Below are 18,419 nucleotides of genomic sequence, written 5' to 3'. Positions count from 1 at the left end.
TACAAATTACATACTTACATATAAATTGCACGTGACATACAAGTTGCATCAACGAACTAGTAAAACCTTAACATACATCAAAATATAAAATTGCATAAGGCATACAAGATGCCTCAATGGCAGACATCACTATGCCAAATATAACAGATCAGACTATCGAACACCTCCGTGACCAGCACTCAGCACTCAACAGTCATCATCACTCCTTCTCCCTCAGCCTAACTCAGACCCTATATTTCATCTTACAGAACAGCTGTCTTTTCAGCATTTTCCTAAAGTTCTGTAAATTTTGCTGTTGGCAAATGTATCATGGAAGGTTGTTCCATTCCCTGGGGCCAATACAGGTCTGTGGTGAACCATGGGTTCTTTTGTTTAAGCTTATTTACCTTCTGGGTATATTGATAAGGAGCAAGAGAGTCAAAAGCTTGTTTTAAATTAGTTGTCCAGAAGGATGCTTGATCTTATAAATTTATTATAAATTTAGCGAATTGAATGTGTTTATATTTAATCCAGAGTAGAAATAAGTGAGGAGGAATTAACGTAACTGAGATCCCTATATAAAGATTCTGGTTGAGATCTTAGGGTAGTAATAGCTGAACCAAGTTCATGGCAGCCAATTAACTAACAGTTCTGCCGTGATTCACCGCTGGACCACCAGGGATACTTAAGGTACGAGGGGGAGGCAGGAGGGAGATAAAATAATTAGAATCGGGCTGGAACAAGAGATGGGAAGAATCCCTCCTGTCCCGGCCACCACTGGACCACCAGGGATACTTAAGGTACATGGGAGAGGCAGGAGGGAGATTAAAATAATTAGAATCGGGCTGGGACTGGAGGCGGGAGGGATCCCTCCTCTCCCGGCAACCGCTGGACCACCAGGTCTCATGGCAGACCCGGCAGAAGACTGGTCAAAGACCAGTGCCCTAACTGAGACTAGCCCTAACTGAGACTGCATACGTTCTGGTTCAGCAAGAACTTGTCTAACTTTGTCTTGAATCCCTGGAGGGTGTTTTCCCCTACAACAGCCTCCGGAAGAGCATTCCAGTTTTCTACCACTCTCTGGGTGAAGAAGAACTTCCTTATGTTTGTACAGAATCTATCCCCTTTTAGCTTTAGAGAGTGCCCTCTCATTCTCTCTACCTTGGAGAGGGTGAACAACCTGTCTTTATCTACTAAGTCTATTCCCTTCATTATCTTGAATGTTTCGATCATGTCTCCTCTCAGTCTCCTCTATTCGAGGGAGAAAAGGTCCAGTTTCTCCAATCTCTCGCTGTACGGCAACTCCTCCAGCCCCTTAACCATTTTAGTTGCTCTTCTCTGGACCCTTTTGAGTAGTACTGTGTCCTTTTTCATGTACGGCGACCAGTGCTGGACACAGTATTCCAGGTGAGGGCGCACCATGGCCCGGTACAGCGGCATGATAACCTTCTCCGATCTGTTTGTGATCCCCTTCTTTCCTGCTCACCCTTTTCGCCGCTGCCGCACATTGCACAGACGGCTTCATCGATTTGTCAACCAGTACGCCCAAGTCTCTTTCCTGGGGAGGTCTCTCCAAGTACTGCACCGAAGTCTGTTCGAAGGCATTTGAAGGCTAGTTCTCAAAACCTAACACATTACATTAGTATATATGGATTGCTAATATGCCCCAGAAGGAGTTCAATGCGATTTACAATGTAAAACAGCCTGACCTTATCCAGGGATTACAATATTTCATTGGGTTCATGATACAGAAAACTTGTTTTGTGTTCATGTAAGCACTGATTATGGCATTTGGTTTGAAGAGAAGATTGGCTATATCTGGACTAAGATCTGAAAGTTTTCTTTGGTGAAGCAATGCTAGATTTGTCTGTTTTCTCAAATGTTATGAATGTTTTCTTGGTTAATGTTCGTGTTTGTGCCTCCCAGGATAGATTCTTGTCAAATATAATCCCTAGGATTCTCAGTTCTGATTTCAGTTTCAGTGGGGCATTATGCAATGATTTGAGTATTGTCATTGGTGATTCTGGGTGGATTTATCAGTAAAAATGTGTTGTTTTCTTTATTTAGTTTCATTTTCATGTTGTCAGCCCAGTCGGCATCTAGACAAATGATTTCTTTTACTGATTTGTTGATCTTGTTTTCTTTCTTGTAGAAAGGAATGCATATTGTAATATCATCTACGTAGGAGAAGTAAGGCCAGGATTCACTAACCTGCCAGATTGGGCCCGATCCGGGCAGGTCTGACCAATTCAGAAAACAAAACTATACAGATGGGGGACGATCGGAGGAATGCCCCCATCTGCCTGCAGGGCTTTCACATGCGTGATCGGTGCGCATATGCAGATCGTGCTGACCCATCCCAGCTACGTCTTTTTTTTTTTAACTTTAAACTTTTACAGCCCTTGGGTTTAACCCGCTTCGGGTTAAACCCACGGGCTTGCACAGGCAGTCGGGGCAGACGTGTTTGGGGCAGTGCTGTTACTGTCGGGGCAGATGTGTTCGGGGCAGTGCTGTTACATGCGGCAGTGGTAGCGGCAGCCTCTTCCCTCCTTCCTTTCAGTGCGAGCCCATGGGTTTAAAGCAGACCTGCACTGCGGCGTGCAGCCCCGTTTTAAACTCGCGGGCTCACACTGGAGGGAAGGCGGCAGAGCCAGGGGGAGCAGAGAGGACATGTCAGGCAGGCATTCGGGGCAGGCAAGCCCAGGTGTGCAGGACCACAAGAGCCAGGGCAGGCAGATCGAAACAGGCAGATTAGGGCTGCAGGAGGCGTTCGGGGCTGCAGGAGATCGGGCCTGACAGGGCAGAGAGCAGGGCAATAGAACAGGAGAGTCGGAAGGACGTTTTCGACTGCTCCCCAGCAGTTGCTTCTTCCGTTGATCGGCCAGCCCTGTCAGATGTGAAATTTTGTGTAGTGAATCGGGTCGCTGTCCAATTTACATGTGTTTCTCCTTATTTGCATGCACGGATTTGAAGCGGATCGCAGGAGAGGTAAGTGAATCAGGCCGGAGGGAAATTTGCTCGTTAAGAGGTTGCAAACCAATCGGTACACAATCGGTTTGCTTAGTGAATCTAGCCCTAAGTGAGGTCTTTCTTGTCTAAGAAGTGTTCCAGTGTTGGCATCAATACTGAGGAGAGTGGTGAGCCTTGGGGTACTCCACTTGATGCTAATCATTCTTCCGATCTTTCAACATTCATTTCTATGCTGTATGTTCTGTTTGTTAGGAATCCTGACCATTAGCACCAACATTAGTGAGCCGCCCAATGGACATGTTTAGCGCTGAAAAATAATGCCAGGTCTGAGGTAGCATTAGAAGAGTTGGTTGAGAGAAAGGTTGTCTTAACCACATACCTTATCTCCCACCAACTGACCACCCTGCCCCAAACAGGCTTCCTGAGCCATCCCTAGTCCAGTGGATCCCTCCCAGCACCTTATGAAAATCTCTGGTGGTCTGGTGGACCCCTCCTAGCCCCTTCCAAATAAAAGAATAGGCTGGAGGCTCAGTGGACCCACCACCTGACTTTACTTGGCTTGACCTCTGGCCATGCTGGGTTGGGCCAGGCTAGGCTGAGCTCGACCCCTTAGTTACTACTAGCCCTGGTGGTCTTGTGGAATCCCATCTCTACCCCCACCTCCATGAATTTGCATGATCATTACTCTGAGCATGCCATGTTGATTTTTATGCACTGGATTTACGGTACAGTTTCCTCTACTGTGAACCTTTTCAGCATCCTCCTTATGGTGCAGCAAAACAAAAGGAACTAAGTCTGGAGCTGGCAGTGGAAGAGGAGGGCACAGGATGCAGCAGGGTATCATCATGCATATCTGTTCTAAGCCCCATGCCAGCCACTTTCACTTTGCTTCAGAGCTACTGAGGCGTGCTATGCCAGTACCAGCATTGCATCCAGATTTGTGTTACATTAGACTGGAAACCTAGTCCACTTAGTGGTGGGGCCAGACCTGTCCTCACTTGTAAAAACTTTACTGGAGACAGGAAACATATGATATGGTTTAACAGAGCTGTAACTACATCATGCCTCCTTGTACTACCTACATCTGTTCAGCAGATGGTAGCAGAGAGAACAATCATATACTGCTGTACCAATGCATTTCAGTCCTGCTCTGCAGCAATCAGTATGATTCCAGTAATCAAACACACAGCTCTACATCAACATAGGGTTACCATATGTCTGGGAAAACCCGGATTTCCAAAACCCAGCAATTTGTCCGGGTTTTGGAAATCCTGAGTTTGGAGTAGAGAGTTGCGCGGGGACAGAAATCCTACCCATCCCCGCCCGTCCCCACCAGGATCGTCTCCGTCCCCGCCAGGATCCTCTCCATCCCTACCCGTCCCCGTCAGGATCCTCTCCGTCCCCACCCATCCCCGCAAGGAATTACCTCCATCCCCGCCCAACCCCATAAAAAGCAGCAATTACTTCTGACAGGATCATCAATTCCACAGTTTCTTTTGTGTTTGCGCTGCTGTTTTCTCTTTGGTGGAACCCTTTTTTTGTTTTCTGTTCAGGTAATTAACTTATAAACCCCCTCTTTTACTAAGGCTGACGTGTCCTTTATATTATATGGATGAACCCTGCTTCCAAAGCCTTCCATCCCCGTGGGAGTCCCATTGGCTAGAGGGGGGTCCCCATGGGAGTCCCTTGGGCCAGAGGGGGTCCCCATGGGAATCCCGTGGGTTAGGGGGGATTCCTGCAGGACCCCCACGGGACCCGTGGGATTCCCGCGATCCCCGTTCCTGTGCAGACCTCTAGTTCGGAGGCCACATCTGGAAGCCTTTGTGCATGCGCGGCCATCACGGTGATGATGTGTGTGATGTCATTGCGTTGACATCCGCGCATGCATGAAGGCTTCCAAATGCAGCCTTCGAGCACAAGGAGGTTTGAGGGGGCAGGGTTAGGGGAAGAATGGGGCAGAGCCAGAGGCAGGATGGGGCTGGATTGGGGGCAGAACGGAGTGGGGCCAGGCATCCTCTTTTTTCAAAGAAGAAATCTGGCAACCCTACCATATGGCTCTAGATAGAAAAAGGAGGATGGATTGAGCCATCCGGGTTTTACTTCCATTGAAAGCAATGGAAGTAAAACTTGGATGTCTCAATCCGTCCTCTTTTTTCTGGAGCCCTATGGTAACCCTACAATATACACAGAAGATAGACTAAAAGTGACTTGCAATCAACTGGAAAGATTTGGAGGACCCAGAATATTTATTTATTTACTTACTTAAAATTATTTATAACCCGCCTATCTACAAATCTAGGCGGGAAACAATAAAACATACAAAATCAGTGACACAAACTCACATTCAATGACAGCAAAATACAAATCATATAAAAACATAAAACCTACACTGTATATATACAGACAATCAAGAAATCTTCAAAAAGACATCAAGAAAAAATGCAAACAATAAAATACAGCAAAAATTGCACTACCTCGTACTAAAACAGCATTGCTGACAAAAGCACGCTCAAACAAAACCGTTTTTACTCCTTTCCTGAATTGACAGAGCACCGTCAATTGCCGTAGTGACAATGATAAAGCATTCCACAATACCGGGCCCTGAACCGAAAGTACTGATTTACGATTGCCGGTGAGTTTCACAATGGCTAAAGAAGGAATTTCTAATCTTAAACTGTCAGAAGATCGTAACACACGTAAAGAGGAATGCCATTGAAACAAGAAGCGACATCCATAAGCAAGGTGTCAGGGACATCTGCTATTGAGATGGTATATTTATGGTTACCTGCTTGCAAAGACACCTGCACTGTATGAAAAGGGCCTGGGCAACTAGCCTGATTCAAACACCTGCAAGCTTCCCATCTTGGGTACTACACAGGACTTCTCATTTCACACTCTAGGACAGAGGAGAGGATTGGGAGGACACAGGTCTCAATGCTAAGAAACTGTAGCGCATAACTTCATTTTTACCAAATATTTATTCATTGCCATGGCTATTGTGCCAGGCACTTCATAAACCCTGAGGTGGTAGCTGTCAAAATCCACTCAATTATGTCTGCTGACAGGGCCTTTATTTACATTTCTTTTCTCAAACACTCTCCTTTCTTGGCACTCATGCACTCTCCCTTTTCTATTGCTTCCTTTTGTGACTCCCCTCCTCCCCCGCCCCATGCAATCACCCTCCTACTTATTTTTGTCTCTCTGATCTCCATTTTCCTTACTTATTCCTATAATTATCCACTAATGTCACCACCATAGAAGCCAACTTTTCAAAATGATTGGGGGTGCTTGACTCACCACAAATTACCAAGTCCATATAAAGGAAATTAAAGCAAGGTGGGTTGTGAACACAGCGTGTCAGGCTGTTTTTAATTGAAAAGCACAGCAGGTGATGCCACACAGGGAGGACTTGTTGGTAACAGAAATGTTAGGTAGCACTGCAAGTCCCATCAGTTTCTCTTCCTCCCCCAACCCCAATTCATCGCCACAGTTTTACTATCCTACTCCCAGACTATCTACACCAGTGGTTCTCAACCCTGTCCTGGAGGACCACCAGCCAGTCGGGTTTTTGGGATAACCCTAATGAATATGCATGAGAGAGATTTGCATATAATGGAGGTGACAGGCATGCAAATCTGCTCCATGCATATTCATTAGGGCTATCCTGAAAACCTGACTGGCTGGTGGTCCTCCAGGACAGGGTTGGGAACCACTGATCTACACTACATTCATGCTATGTCATCCAGTCCACCCATATTCTCCTCCTCCCACCCAGTCCACAATAGTCCCTCTTCCCTAACAAACTTTCTTTTCTCTTAGACCATCTCTACTTCTTTCTCAGTCTGTCCCTGCCTTAATGTCTTCTTCTTCTATATTTCCTTCACTTCAATGCAGTTTGACTTTTGTTGTAGGGTAGGATGTGTAATATCACCCACTGTATCTATTCTAACCCCCCATTCACTTCTCTACTCTCTACTTCCTCCTGACTTGACCTGCCTTTCCCCACTGGGTTCCTTCTCAGTTTATTTTGGTCAGTGCCTCTCCCCTGCAGGCTAAGCACACCCATCCCTCATACTTCCTAAGCAGATTCATTGTACATTTCAAAATTTTTATCCTCACCCTTCCTGGCAAGGATCATATTCCTACTCCTCCTTCCCAGAGTCCCAGATTCCATTCATATCTAGAACACAAAGACTGAAATACAATAGCAGCTCCACGTCCAGAAAAGCCCTATGAGCTGCTCCACCACCTGAATGCGCACAAACCTTGGAAGCAGTGGCATAGTGAGGTGTATGATGTGCCAAGGGCAGTGGCGTCCCCATGCTCCTTCCCTGCCCCCCAAGCTACACTCATGCCCTCCTTTCCCCCCTTACTGCTTAAATCTTTGCCAGTGCGAGCAGCTTCTCTGGCCTGCTGCTTGTGCCAGCATTGGCTTTTCCTCTGATATCAGTTCCTGGCCCTACGACCAGGAAGTGATTTCAGAAGGAAGCCCAGCTGGCGTGAACCTCAGGCCAGAGCAGTTGCTTGCGCTGGCAAACATTTAAAGAGGTACAGGGAAGGAGGGCCAGGTGTGAGCACAGCGTGGAGGAGCAGAAAGTAGCTGGCACCCCCACCAAGATGGCGCCCGGGACAGTCTACCCCCACCCCCCCTTACTATGCCACTGCTTGGAAGCTCAGCAATCAGTGGTTCCACAGCCCCTAGGGCTACATCTGCATGCGGTGCTTCTTGCTCTTAGACTAAAAATCCCAAAGATCACATGCTGAGAAGGAAATTGGTGAACCTAAATGTGTGTATAAATATCAACCCATTGTGTGCCAGCCCAACTGCTAAAGCTCTAGCAATTACAGAAGTAAGTGCTTGCCCAGCGGGGAGCTGAGTTAGCACTGACTCCAGTGTTTTCTGCAGAAATGGAAATTGGTACATTTGGTGGTAACAACTTTGGTACAATTCTCCCTCCAGTACAGCATCCTTCTTACTCTCTCCTTTTACCAAAAACCATCTTCTTTCTCCTCCATTCTAGTAACATAGTAGATGACAGCAGATAAAGACCCGAATGGTCCATCTAGTCTGACCAGCACCATTATACCCTCACTCCCCTCTTTTCCTGGACTACATTATGTGGAAGGATATGGGGTGGCATGGTGCCCTGCGAAGCCACAAAAGTCATAGACCCCAAAAGCTAGCCTGTAGCAGAGCTGTGCTGACAATGAGAATGGAAAGCCAGGGCTTAGCAGCTGAGCCAAGAGGAAAACCAAACCCAAGGATCTTTTACCCCCTTCCAAATTCACCCATCTCTCCTGTAACCTCTTCCAGCTGCTGCCATGCTATTCTTTTGGGACTATATTTCATAATGAGGAGGAGACGACTTAATCTCAAACCACAGTCTCCTATAACATGTAACAAGAGCATGAGTGTTTTATTTTTGTGAATAAAGGAGATGGTATTATTCTCTATTCCCCTTTCAATTTGAAACTCAATCAGGTCTCTGTATCTTAGAGCTACCAAAAAGAAACAATTTTAAAGATATTTTTTCAAACGATGGCATGAAATACTGGCACAATCCCTTCCTCCTCCTCCCCCCACTCCTTGTTCTTCCAATAAAATAGCATATTAATTCTGGTGACTACAGGACTGAAGGAGAAAGTCAAAATATAGTTATTGCCTACCCTTGATCCATCCCAGCTGGCAGAGAAATCTTTACTAAAATATTAATATTCCAACCTTTGTGTATGTAGTTTTCTGTTTCTATCTTAGATTTCTCTCTGTCCTCAAATTCCTTCTTTTAAGAATTCTCTTCCAGTCTTCCTTCATCATTTCTTTTCCTCCATGGTTTCTCTCATCTCGCTTTCATGTCTCTTCTCTCCACTCTGACCCTCCCTTTTCCTCAGGCTGCATTTTTCCCAGTCCCACAAAACTACTGTCAAACCTCGGCCCTCGCCAGGTCAGGTTTTCAGGATTTCCCAAATGAATATGCATGAGATCTATTTGCATACAATGGAAGCAGTGCAGGCAAATAGATCTCATGCAAATTCATTGGAGAAAACCTGAAAACCCAACTGGATTGCAGCCCTCGAGGACCGACAATGGTAACACTGCTCTACCTCTTTCTGTTTGCACCTTGTTTCCCCTCTGCCTACTCTTCTTCTCTTCCAGATCATATCTCCTTTTGCTAGCAACCTTCCTCTCACAGCCCATGCTCTCTTCCTGAATTCCTTTGATCCTCACATCTTGTTTCTACTCCTCCCCCATAGCTCCAATATCAGTCCCCAGCACCCAGACTCTCTTCCCTTTCCAGTTCCTTGCTGCCTCATTCAGTATTTCAGAGCAGCATTGTCTCTCCTAACCAGTGACCCCTTTACAGTCCCTTTATTCCTTCCTTGCTCCCTTGATTCCTCTCCCAGTATCTGGGTTTTTTTTTTAACCTTAACTGCTATAGGTATTACTTTGGCAACATAGGTCAAAGCCCAATAAAGTTATCTGAAATTGTCTATTCCTTTTGTCAATGCCAGTTTGCTGCACTTGTGTTCCTCACCTGGGAGGTGAGAGGCTGATAGCTGGGAAGTCTAATCTAATCTAATCTTCTATTTGTGAGTCGCACAAACCTATACAAGCTCTAGGCCAGCGTTTTTCAACTGCTGTTCCGCGGCACACTAGTGTGCCGCGAGATGTTGCCTGGTGTGCCGTACGGTCAGGGCCGCCATCAGGGCAGTACCACCAGTCTAGGGAGAGGGGCGGTCCGCCCCACGTGGACAGGAGAGAGCTGGACGGGGGACCCGCGGAATTCAATACATCTCGAGCCGCGAGGCACATCTTCTGTTCCTGCCTGCCCTGCAGCTAACATATAGCCGATCGCAACCGTTCCCCGATGTCAGCGCTGACGTCGGAGGGAGGGCTTAAGCAAAGCCTGCCCTCCGACGTCAGCGCTGACGTCGGAGAATACTTCCGTTCGGCTATTTGTGCGCGGCATTGCAGGCAGGAAGCAGAAGACAAGCCTTGCGGCTTGAGCTTCGTTTTGCTGAGAAAGTTGCAAAGATGGGCTGGGAGGCAAACACGGAACACAAAAGGGGGGGGGGAGGGAGTGCGTTTTGGACACAAGGCATGAACTTGGGAGAGAGGAAGGGAGGGAAAGAGATGCTGAGGTGGGGGAGGGAATGCGTTTTTGGACACAGAAGAAATGGACTTGGGAGAGAGGAAGGGAGGGAAAGAGATGCTGAGGTGGGGGAGGGAATGCGTTTTTGGACACAGAAGAAATGGACTTTGGAGAGAGGAAGGGAGGGAAAGAGATGGTTGTGTACACGGGGAATAGAAGAAAGGAGAATTTTTGGTCATAGGGAGGGAGTGAGGTACAGATAGTGGCATACCAGGGGGGGGGGACGGTGTTGTTGGCGGTGGCAGCATTATAAAATACTTTCTTTGTGTTTATTTGATTCCTATTCAAGAGAATTACTTTATATATAGTCAATATAGGCACAGAGTTAAATTTTTTAACATTTTCTAATGGTGGTGTGCCTCGTGATTTTTTTCATGAAACAAGTGTGCCTTTGACCAAAAAAGGTTGAAAAACACTGCTCTAGGCGACTGAAGATTAAACAGGAAGGGAAGGAGGAGAAGAAAGGAGAAGGGGAAAGGAAAAAAGGCAGATATTAATTAATTGTCAGGTGAGGCTGGACTCATTTAGAGCACTGGTCTTTGACCTGGGGGCCGCCGCGGGAGCGGACTGCTGGGCACGATGGACCACTGGTCTGACCCAGCAGAAGCAATTCTTATGTTCAAAGAGGTAAGTTCTAAGTTTTTTTCAGAAGAAGGAGTAGTTGGCCTGCTTTCTGATAGTTTCTGGGAGATTGTTCCAGGTTTTTACTCCCAGAGAGGTTAGCATGAGTTGAAAATTTGCTTGTATTGAAGTTGTATTGAAGTGAGAGGCTGATATGCACAGATGGGGTGAGGGACCTTGGGGTGATAGTGTCTGAAGATCAAAAGGCAAAGAAACAGTGTGACAAGGTGATGGCTGTTGCCAGAAGGATGCTAGGCTGTATAGAGAGATGCATAACCAGTAGAAGAAAGAAGGTGTTGATGCCCCTGTACAGGTCGTTGGTGAAGCCCCACTTAGAGTATTGTGTTCAGATTTGGAGACTGTATCTGGCAAAGGACATAAGAAGACTTAAGAACATAAGAATAGCCTTACTGGGTCAGACCAATTGACCATCAAGTTCAGTAGCCCGTTCTCACGGTGGCCAATCCAGGTCACTAGTACCCGGCCAAAACCCAAGGTGTAGCAATATTCCATGCTACCAATACAGGGCAAGCAGTGGCTTCCCCCTTGTCTTTCACAATAACAGACTATGGACATTTCCTCCAGGAACTTGTCCAAGCCTTTCTTAAAACCAGCTATGCTATCCGCTCTTACCACCTCCTCTGGCAACGCGTTTTAGAGCTTCACTATTCTCTGAGTGAAGAAAAATTTCCTCCTATTGGTTTTAAAAGTATTTTCATGTAACTTCATCGAGTGTCCCCTAGTCTTTGTAATTTTTGACGGAGCGAAAAATCAATCCACTTGTACATGTTCTACTCCACTCAGGAATTTGTAGACTTCAATCATATCTTCCCTCAGCTGTCTCTTTTCCAAGTTGAAAAGCCCTAACCATTTTAGTCTTTCCTCATACAAGAGGAGTTCCATCCACTTTACCATTGGTTGCTATTCTTTGAACCTTTTCTAGCACCATTATATCTTTCTTGAGATAAGGAGACCAGAATTGAATGCAATACTCCAAATGAAGTCGCACCATGGAACGATACAGGGGTATTATGACATTCTTAGTCTGGTTAACCATCCCTTTTGTTAATAATTCCCAGCATCCTTTTTGCTTTTGTGGCCGCCACTGCACATTGGGTGGAAGGTTTCATCATATTGTCTACAATGATACCCAAATCTTTTTCTTGGGCTAACCCCCAAGATGGACCCTAGCATCTGGTAACTGTGATTCAGGTTATTCTTCCTAATGTGCATCACTTTGCATTTGTCCACATTAAATTTCATCTGCCACTTGGATGCCCAGTCTTCCAATATCCTAAGGTCCGCCTGCAATTTTTCACAATCCGCATGCGTTTTAACAACTTTGAACAGTTTAGTGTCACCTGCAAATTTAATCACCTCATTCATCGTTCCAATTTCCAGATCATTTATAAATAAGTTAAATAGCACCGGTCCCAGTACAGAACCCTATGACACTCCATTGTTTACTCTCCTCTATTGAGAAAAATGACCATTTAACCCTACCCTCTGTTTTCTATCCGATAACCAAGTCCTAATCCACAACTGAACTTTGCCACCTATCCCATGACACTTTAGTTTTCTCAGGAGCCTCTCGTGAGGAACTTTATCTAAAGCTTTCTGAAAATCTAGATACACTATATCAGCCGGCTCAAATTTATCCAGAGGAAGGCGACAAAAATGGTAGGAAGGTTGCACCAAAAAATGTATGAGGAGAGACTGGAAGCCCTAAATATGTATACCCTAGAGCAGGGGTAGGCAATTCTGGTCCTCGAGAGCCACAGGCAGGTCAGGTTTTCAGGATATCCACAATAAATATGCATGAGTAGATTTGCATCTCAAGGAGGCAGTGCATGCAAATCCATCTCATATGTATTCATTGTGGATATCCTGAAAACCTGACCTGCCTGTGGTTCTCGAGGACTGGAATTGCCTACCCCTGCCCTAGAGAAAAGAAGGGACAAGGGAGATATGATTCAGATGTTCAAATACTTGAAAGATATTAACGTAAAACAAAATCTTTTCCAAAGAAAGGAAAATGGTAAAACCAGAGGACATAATATGAGGTTGAGGGTGATAGATTCAAGAGTAATATTAGGAAATTCTTCTTTATGGAAAGGGTGGTTGGTGCCTGGAATGCGCTCCCGAGGGAAGTGGTGGAGAGGAAAATGGCAAAAGAGTTTTAAAAAAGCGTGGGATGAACACAGAGGATCTCTAATAAAAAAATAATGGTATATTGAAGAACTAAGGCCAGTACTGGGCAAACCTGCATGGTCTGTGTCCATATATGGCCATTTGGTTGAGGATGGGCTGGGAAGGACTTCGACAGCTGGGATGGTTTAGATGGGCTAGAGCAGGGGTGTCAAAGTCCCTCCTTGAGGGCTGCAATCCAGTCGGGTTTTCAGGATTTCCCCAATGAATATGCATGACATCTATTTGCATGCACTGCTTTCATTGTATGCTAATAGATCTCATGCATATTCATTGGGGAAATCCTGAAAACCCGCCTGGATTGCGGCCCTCAAGGAGGGACTTTGACACCCCTGCGCTAGAGTGAGCTTTGATGGAGACTTCAGTAGATGGAACCTAAGCATAGTACCGGGCAGAGCTTTGCGTTTCTGGCCCAGAAATAGCTAAGAAAAAGGACAATTTAAATTAAATCAGTAATTTAAAGAAAGGGTACAGTTGGGCAGATTGGATGGACCATTTGGGTTTTTATCTGTTACTCATTGCCAGCTGCTAGGCTACAGCAACTCCCTCCTCCTCTGTATTGTATTGGACAGGCTGCAGGGAAGGCGGAAGCAGTAACTAAGATACAGAAATACCTTTCCTTGTGTTTTTCTGTAGCTTTGCAGCATGGAGTTTGTTGCCTCAGATCTATAGACTTACAGGGAAAAATATTGGGGGTGCTCAGACACCCATAGAGCTAGTGCCTATGGGCAACATATAGATATTCAAAATATAACACCTTAAGCCAGACATAAATATACTGTAATAATAAATATACTGTAATAATCGTACTGGCACTCCCAGAGTAAGCAACTATACAGAACAGCGCCAAGGTTTATAAAAAGAGTTTTTCCTAAACAGAAAGGACACAAATCACAGAATGCACTTGGCCAAAAATTCCTAAAACCAAACTTGGCAGTTTTATCTTAAAGAATGCTGAGTATCTCATCTGAGGATGGTTTACCTTAATCTCAGCCTGTTTGCTACCCTTTGCACAATCCCACACAGATAGCATGTGTTCGTTGGAGTCATCTACAACGCAGAGGTAGGCCCCATTATCCTAGGGGGAAATAAAGGCAGGAAAGCACAATGATCCAAGAAGATGGTTAGTAATTTTCTAGAAAGCAGTCACTCATTTCAACATAACTAAATATCCTACAGCACAAGCAACACAATCACACATCCAACATGATCAAATGCCCAATATTAGCATCAGCACAATCACTTATTCCAGTGGCATAGCTAGGACTAAGGAAAGATTAGGTTCTTACTTTGATAATCTTTTCTTTCTAGTAGAAAGGCACACGAGTTTTGAATCAGTGATTTATTCTCCTTTACTTATGAGTTTGTAGAAGGCATCATCTAGCTTTTTCTCTCAGCTCTGCCTCCTGCTGTGCTCCAGCTTCTCAGTTAGTATCAAAGCAGTTGACAATTTCTATAAGAGGAGAGATAAGGAGGCAAGAAATGGGGTACTCCCTGACCAGTCAATTCTGTTCTGATCTGCAACAAGTCAAAGGCAACAAATCAGCGCCAACATAATTATAATTGAGAACAAGGTGAAAATTAACAAGCCATCTATCTGAGTACAACCAGCACTAACACTTATGTAGCTCTCAAGCCTCTCGCTTGTCTCATTAAAACAGAGAGCTCAATCAGAACTTTTCAAATCTGTCTGACAACAGACACCATCATCTGGAAATACATACATGTCTGAGACAGCAAGCAGCCTTCATGACTCATATTCATTTTTAATAGAAAGAAGATTATCAAGGTAAGAACTTAATCTTTCCTTCTAGTACAAAAGGCATATGAGTCTTGACCCATTGGGATATGCTAATGCAGTCCCCTAAGTCTAGGACTGGGCAGATGAGCCTGCTGTGTGCACTACGGACCCAAAAGCGGTGTCCTTTTATGCTGTCACATCCGTTCTGTAAAACCTCTGTGAAAGTATGAAGGGTGGATTATGTAGCCGCCCTACAATTTTCCTCTGGCGACACTGCCTGGGACTCTATCCCTCGTAGAGTGTGTTCCCAAAGCGATTGGTGGCTACTTACCACATCCAGATGATGCCTGAAGCTCCCAATAATTTAAATAGGCTGCAAACATTAAACTCACAAAGTCTGGAATAAACCCTTGAACAGGGAGGCCCAAGGACTCCTGTAGGAACTCACCTTATTTCCTTGTGGGCCCAGAGACGTCTGCGCATCTGCTCTTCACCATATCCATGAAGTTGCTACCTGAGGACTCTAGGGGGGGGTTTTGACTCCCAAACTGAGTAACCTGCAAGTGGGTCACCTTTGAGGAACCAGAGTGAGCTAAGCCTAGCACTCCCATCCCCACTCCTGTGCCCCACAGCATGTGGAACATGGAAGCTCCTCAGCTGGCCATCCAGCACAAATCTGGCATGAATCCACATTAAAACAGACTGGAGAGTCCATCTGGAATGATTTTAAGTAAAATCGAGGTGTTTTGAGGTAGATAGAGGCTTTTAACATCAAATTGGGAAATCCAAGATGGCCACCGCCACAGTGTTTTAGTGCCAAAAAATGTCCTGGGAGAGCTAATTAAAAGCACAGAAAATTAAACAAAGGGGTGTTTTTGGAGGTGGGGGACCCAAATATCAGCCCCAGAAACCTCTAAAATATCAATTTGTAGACCACCCCAATGTCTTCTATAGGCTGCAATAGCCTGTACTCACTGTTGTACTAGTGCTGTGCCTGCTTCAGCTCAAACTGGGAAGAAAGCTGCCTCAGACAAGCATGAAATTCCACTCCAAATGCTTGCTTCATTGGGCTGCCAATCAGACCCTGAATAAGCCTGAGACTCCAGACCCCCAAAACTCCTCATGTGTCTTTGGGGAGGAAGGAACACTGCTGACACTGATAAATCTCTCAGGGCTGACACAGGACCACACAGCCTGCGCTCAAGCTCTGGTAAAAACCATGCTCCCAGCAGAACGATCCCCGAGCCACCAAAGTGTTAGGGCAGGCTGGCAAGGCAGGTTCCCTGTAAAAGGGTTTCCCTCCTGGCTACACACTTCTGACCACAGAGTCTGTGTCTTCTCCCAGGTAGAGCTGCCACAGTCGAACTGGGAACCTTTGGAACACTACAAGCCTCACAGTTCAGATGAAATATAAAAATCTATATCAGAGCAGAGCAGAAAGACACTTTCTAACTCGCTTGTAGAAGGAAAAACTGAGGATCTGGGGCATAGCCCAAAGATGTAGGAGACAGAGCTATGATAAAAAAGGTAGATGATGCCTTCTACAAACTAGCAAGTAAAGGAGAATAGCTCACTGGTTCAAGACTCATATGCCTTTTGCATTAGAAATGGGTCTTGAGTAGAAAAATTAAGATAGGCATCCTATAATATCATCTCTCCCCAGGTAGCAGAGAAAGGTGGAGGGAGGAAGAATTACTTCCAAGCTCCAGTAAATAAAACCCTGTAAAGAGCAAATACACCCCAGACCTATATATAGAACCTGCCATAGTAATAGAAATAGAAGCTGAAATGCAAGTTATCACAGGGATACATTTCCTGAAGCTACCATGTTACAATTAATAAATTCTGAAAAAAAAAAAAAAAAAAACACCCAAAACACAACACACCCAACTTTTGTTGTCTGAGCATTACTTTGGTCCAAATGGGTCTCTTTTCTGCTTTGTTTCCTTAATTCACTTTCTGAGGTCTCCTGAACTTTTTTAACATTTCTTCTCTATGTCTACCTCCATCTTTCCTTTTTGTCCTTATCTGTTGTGTCCAGTAGAGGATGCTCAAAATCATATTTTTCCAGTTTCAATTGAAACTGAACCTGCGACCAAATTTTGTTACTCAAGTTTTGACTGAAACTAAAACTGACCGCCCTTATTCAGCACTGCGATCTTTTCCTTTCTCTGCCTCCAAAAATAGGAGCAACTCATCTCCCAGGCTCCCCGCCTACCCACAAAAGAAGACACCCCCCCTTTTTTGGAATCCTCTACAAATAGAACAGTTTCTTAAGACTCAGGAGAAATGACTGGTATGAAGATTTTGGAGTACTCAGAATATTCTACGTTATTTAAAATTGATTAAATATCCTATTGTGTTTTCTTATTTTCATTTTTCCTTAGTTTGCAACACCTTTCTCTCATGGTCACTAAGGTCCTCCCGAGGAGTATTCCCTAACCCAGGGGTGTCCAATGTCAGTCCTCGAGGGCTGCAGTCCAGTTGGATTTTCAGGATTTCCCCAATGAATATACATGAGGTCTATTTGCATGCACTGCTTTCATTGTATGCTAATAGATCTCATGCATATTCATTGGGGAAATCCTGAAAACCCGACTGGATTGCGGCCCTCGAGGACTGACATTGGACACCCCTGCCCTAACCACACCCTCTCCAAAGGGCTTCACATGATATGATACCCGCCAGCGAGCCTTCTCTTGAGTAGCCCCCATACTCTGGAATGCACTCCCTGAAAGGATACGCTTAACACAAGACTATCTCTACTTCAGGAAGCAGGTGAAAACTTAGATCTTCACCCAGACCTTTAATGGAAGAAGTAACTAACTTGCTAGTCACACGCACAAGCAGTAACACTTGGCTGCACATACAATAGGAGAACATGTTTATCTACTCCTATCCTAGAAGAGATAATTTTCAAGCGCCATTCTGTCCTCATGTGCAACTTTCTTCAAATTAGTCCATTAGGCTTATATTCTCTAAATTGTATTTTAATTTAGGCGTCAGTAGGTGCCCTAACGGCGTCCAAGTTAAGTGAAAAACGCCATTTAAAAGACATTTTAACATGATTTTCAAGGTCCCTACTGACGTCTAAAAGAATGGTGGCAGAACCGCACCAACGTAGGTGCTTTATGATGCCTAACGCCACCGTAGGTGTGGCTAAGATCGGCAGTGGCGTTGTGCACCGTAAAAGCGCGATTCACAGCAAAAGTAGGCATCAGAAATGTAGGACTTGAAAATCCTGGCCTACATTTCTGGCGCCTACTTTTGCCAGAGGCGCAATTCTCTAAACAACGCCATCGCATGATTGACATGCGATCGGCAGCCACTTTTAAGGCTTCCGGTTTAGATAACCCTGGCCTTATTTTCTAACGTCTGTTATTCTATCTCCTCATCTATACAGTATCATGCTCCTTATTTGCTTACACCCTATGCTGTCTATTAAAATATTTTATCATGCATTGTGTTGACATTATAATGTACGTACTATGCCATACTTTGTATTGTAATCTGAATAATTTTTTTGACTGTTGTAATTGTCTATTGTTTATGTTTGACTTATTTGTGCTGTACACTGCCTTGAGTGAACTCCTTCAAAAAGATAGCAAAATAAATCTTAATACCATAAATAAATAAAATATGAAATACGTCACCTCTGCTGGTAAAAATAAAATATTTAGAACATTTTGTTATTTAAGTGCATGAATGCCAACTTATGCTAATATTCTATAACAGAATCTTGGTGCCAA

At 44.8% G+C, this 18,419-nt stretch overlaps 1 protein-coding gene across 5 annotated transcripts in view; it reads right to left on the bottom strand.

Moving 5' to 3' along the window:
* EML3 (EMAP like 3) overlaps positions 1 to 18,419 on the bottom strand; it is a 223,747-nt gene that overhangs the window by 54,829 nt on the left and 150,499 nt on the right. For all 5 annotated transcript variants that reach the window (XR_004540289.1, XM_033954065.1, XM_033954066.1 and 2 more), the window contains one exon: positions 13,912 to 14,007. Coding sequence is in view for 4 of the 5 variants with exons in the window: in XM_033954065.1 (XP_033809956.1) it covers positions 13,912 to 14,007 (96 nt within the window). In the remaining variant the exon portion in view is untranslated. The remainder of the gene's footprint in view (positions 1 to 13,911; positions 14,008 to 18,419) is intronic.

Source organism: Geotrypetes seraphini, chromosome 8, assembly GCF_902459505.1.
Source record: "Geotrypetes seraphini chromosome 8, aGeoSer1.1, whole genome shotgun sequence".
Taxonomy (NCBI): Eukaryota; Metazoa; Chordata; class Amphibia; order Gymnophiona; family Dermophiidae; genus Geotrypetes; species Geotrypetes seraphini.
Note: the sequence above shows the minus strand (reverse complement) of the source record. Positions and strands in the feature narration are given on the sequence as shown.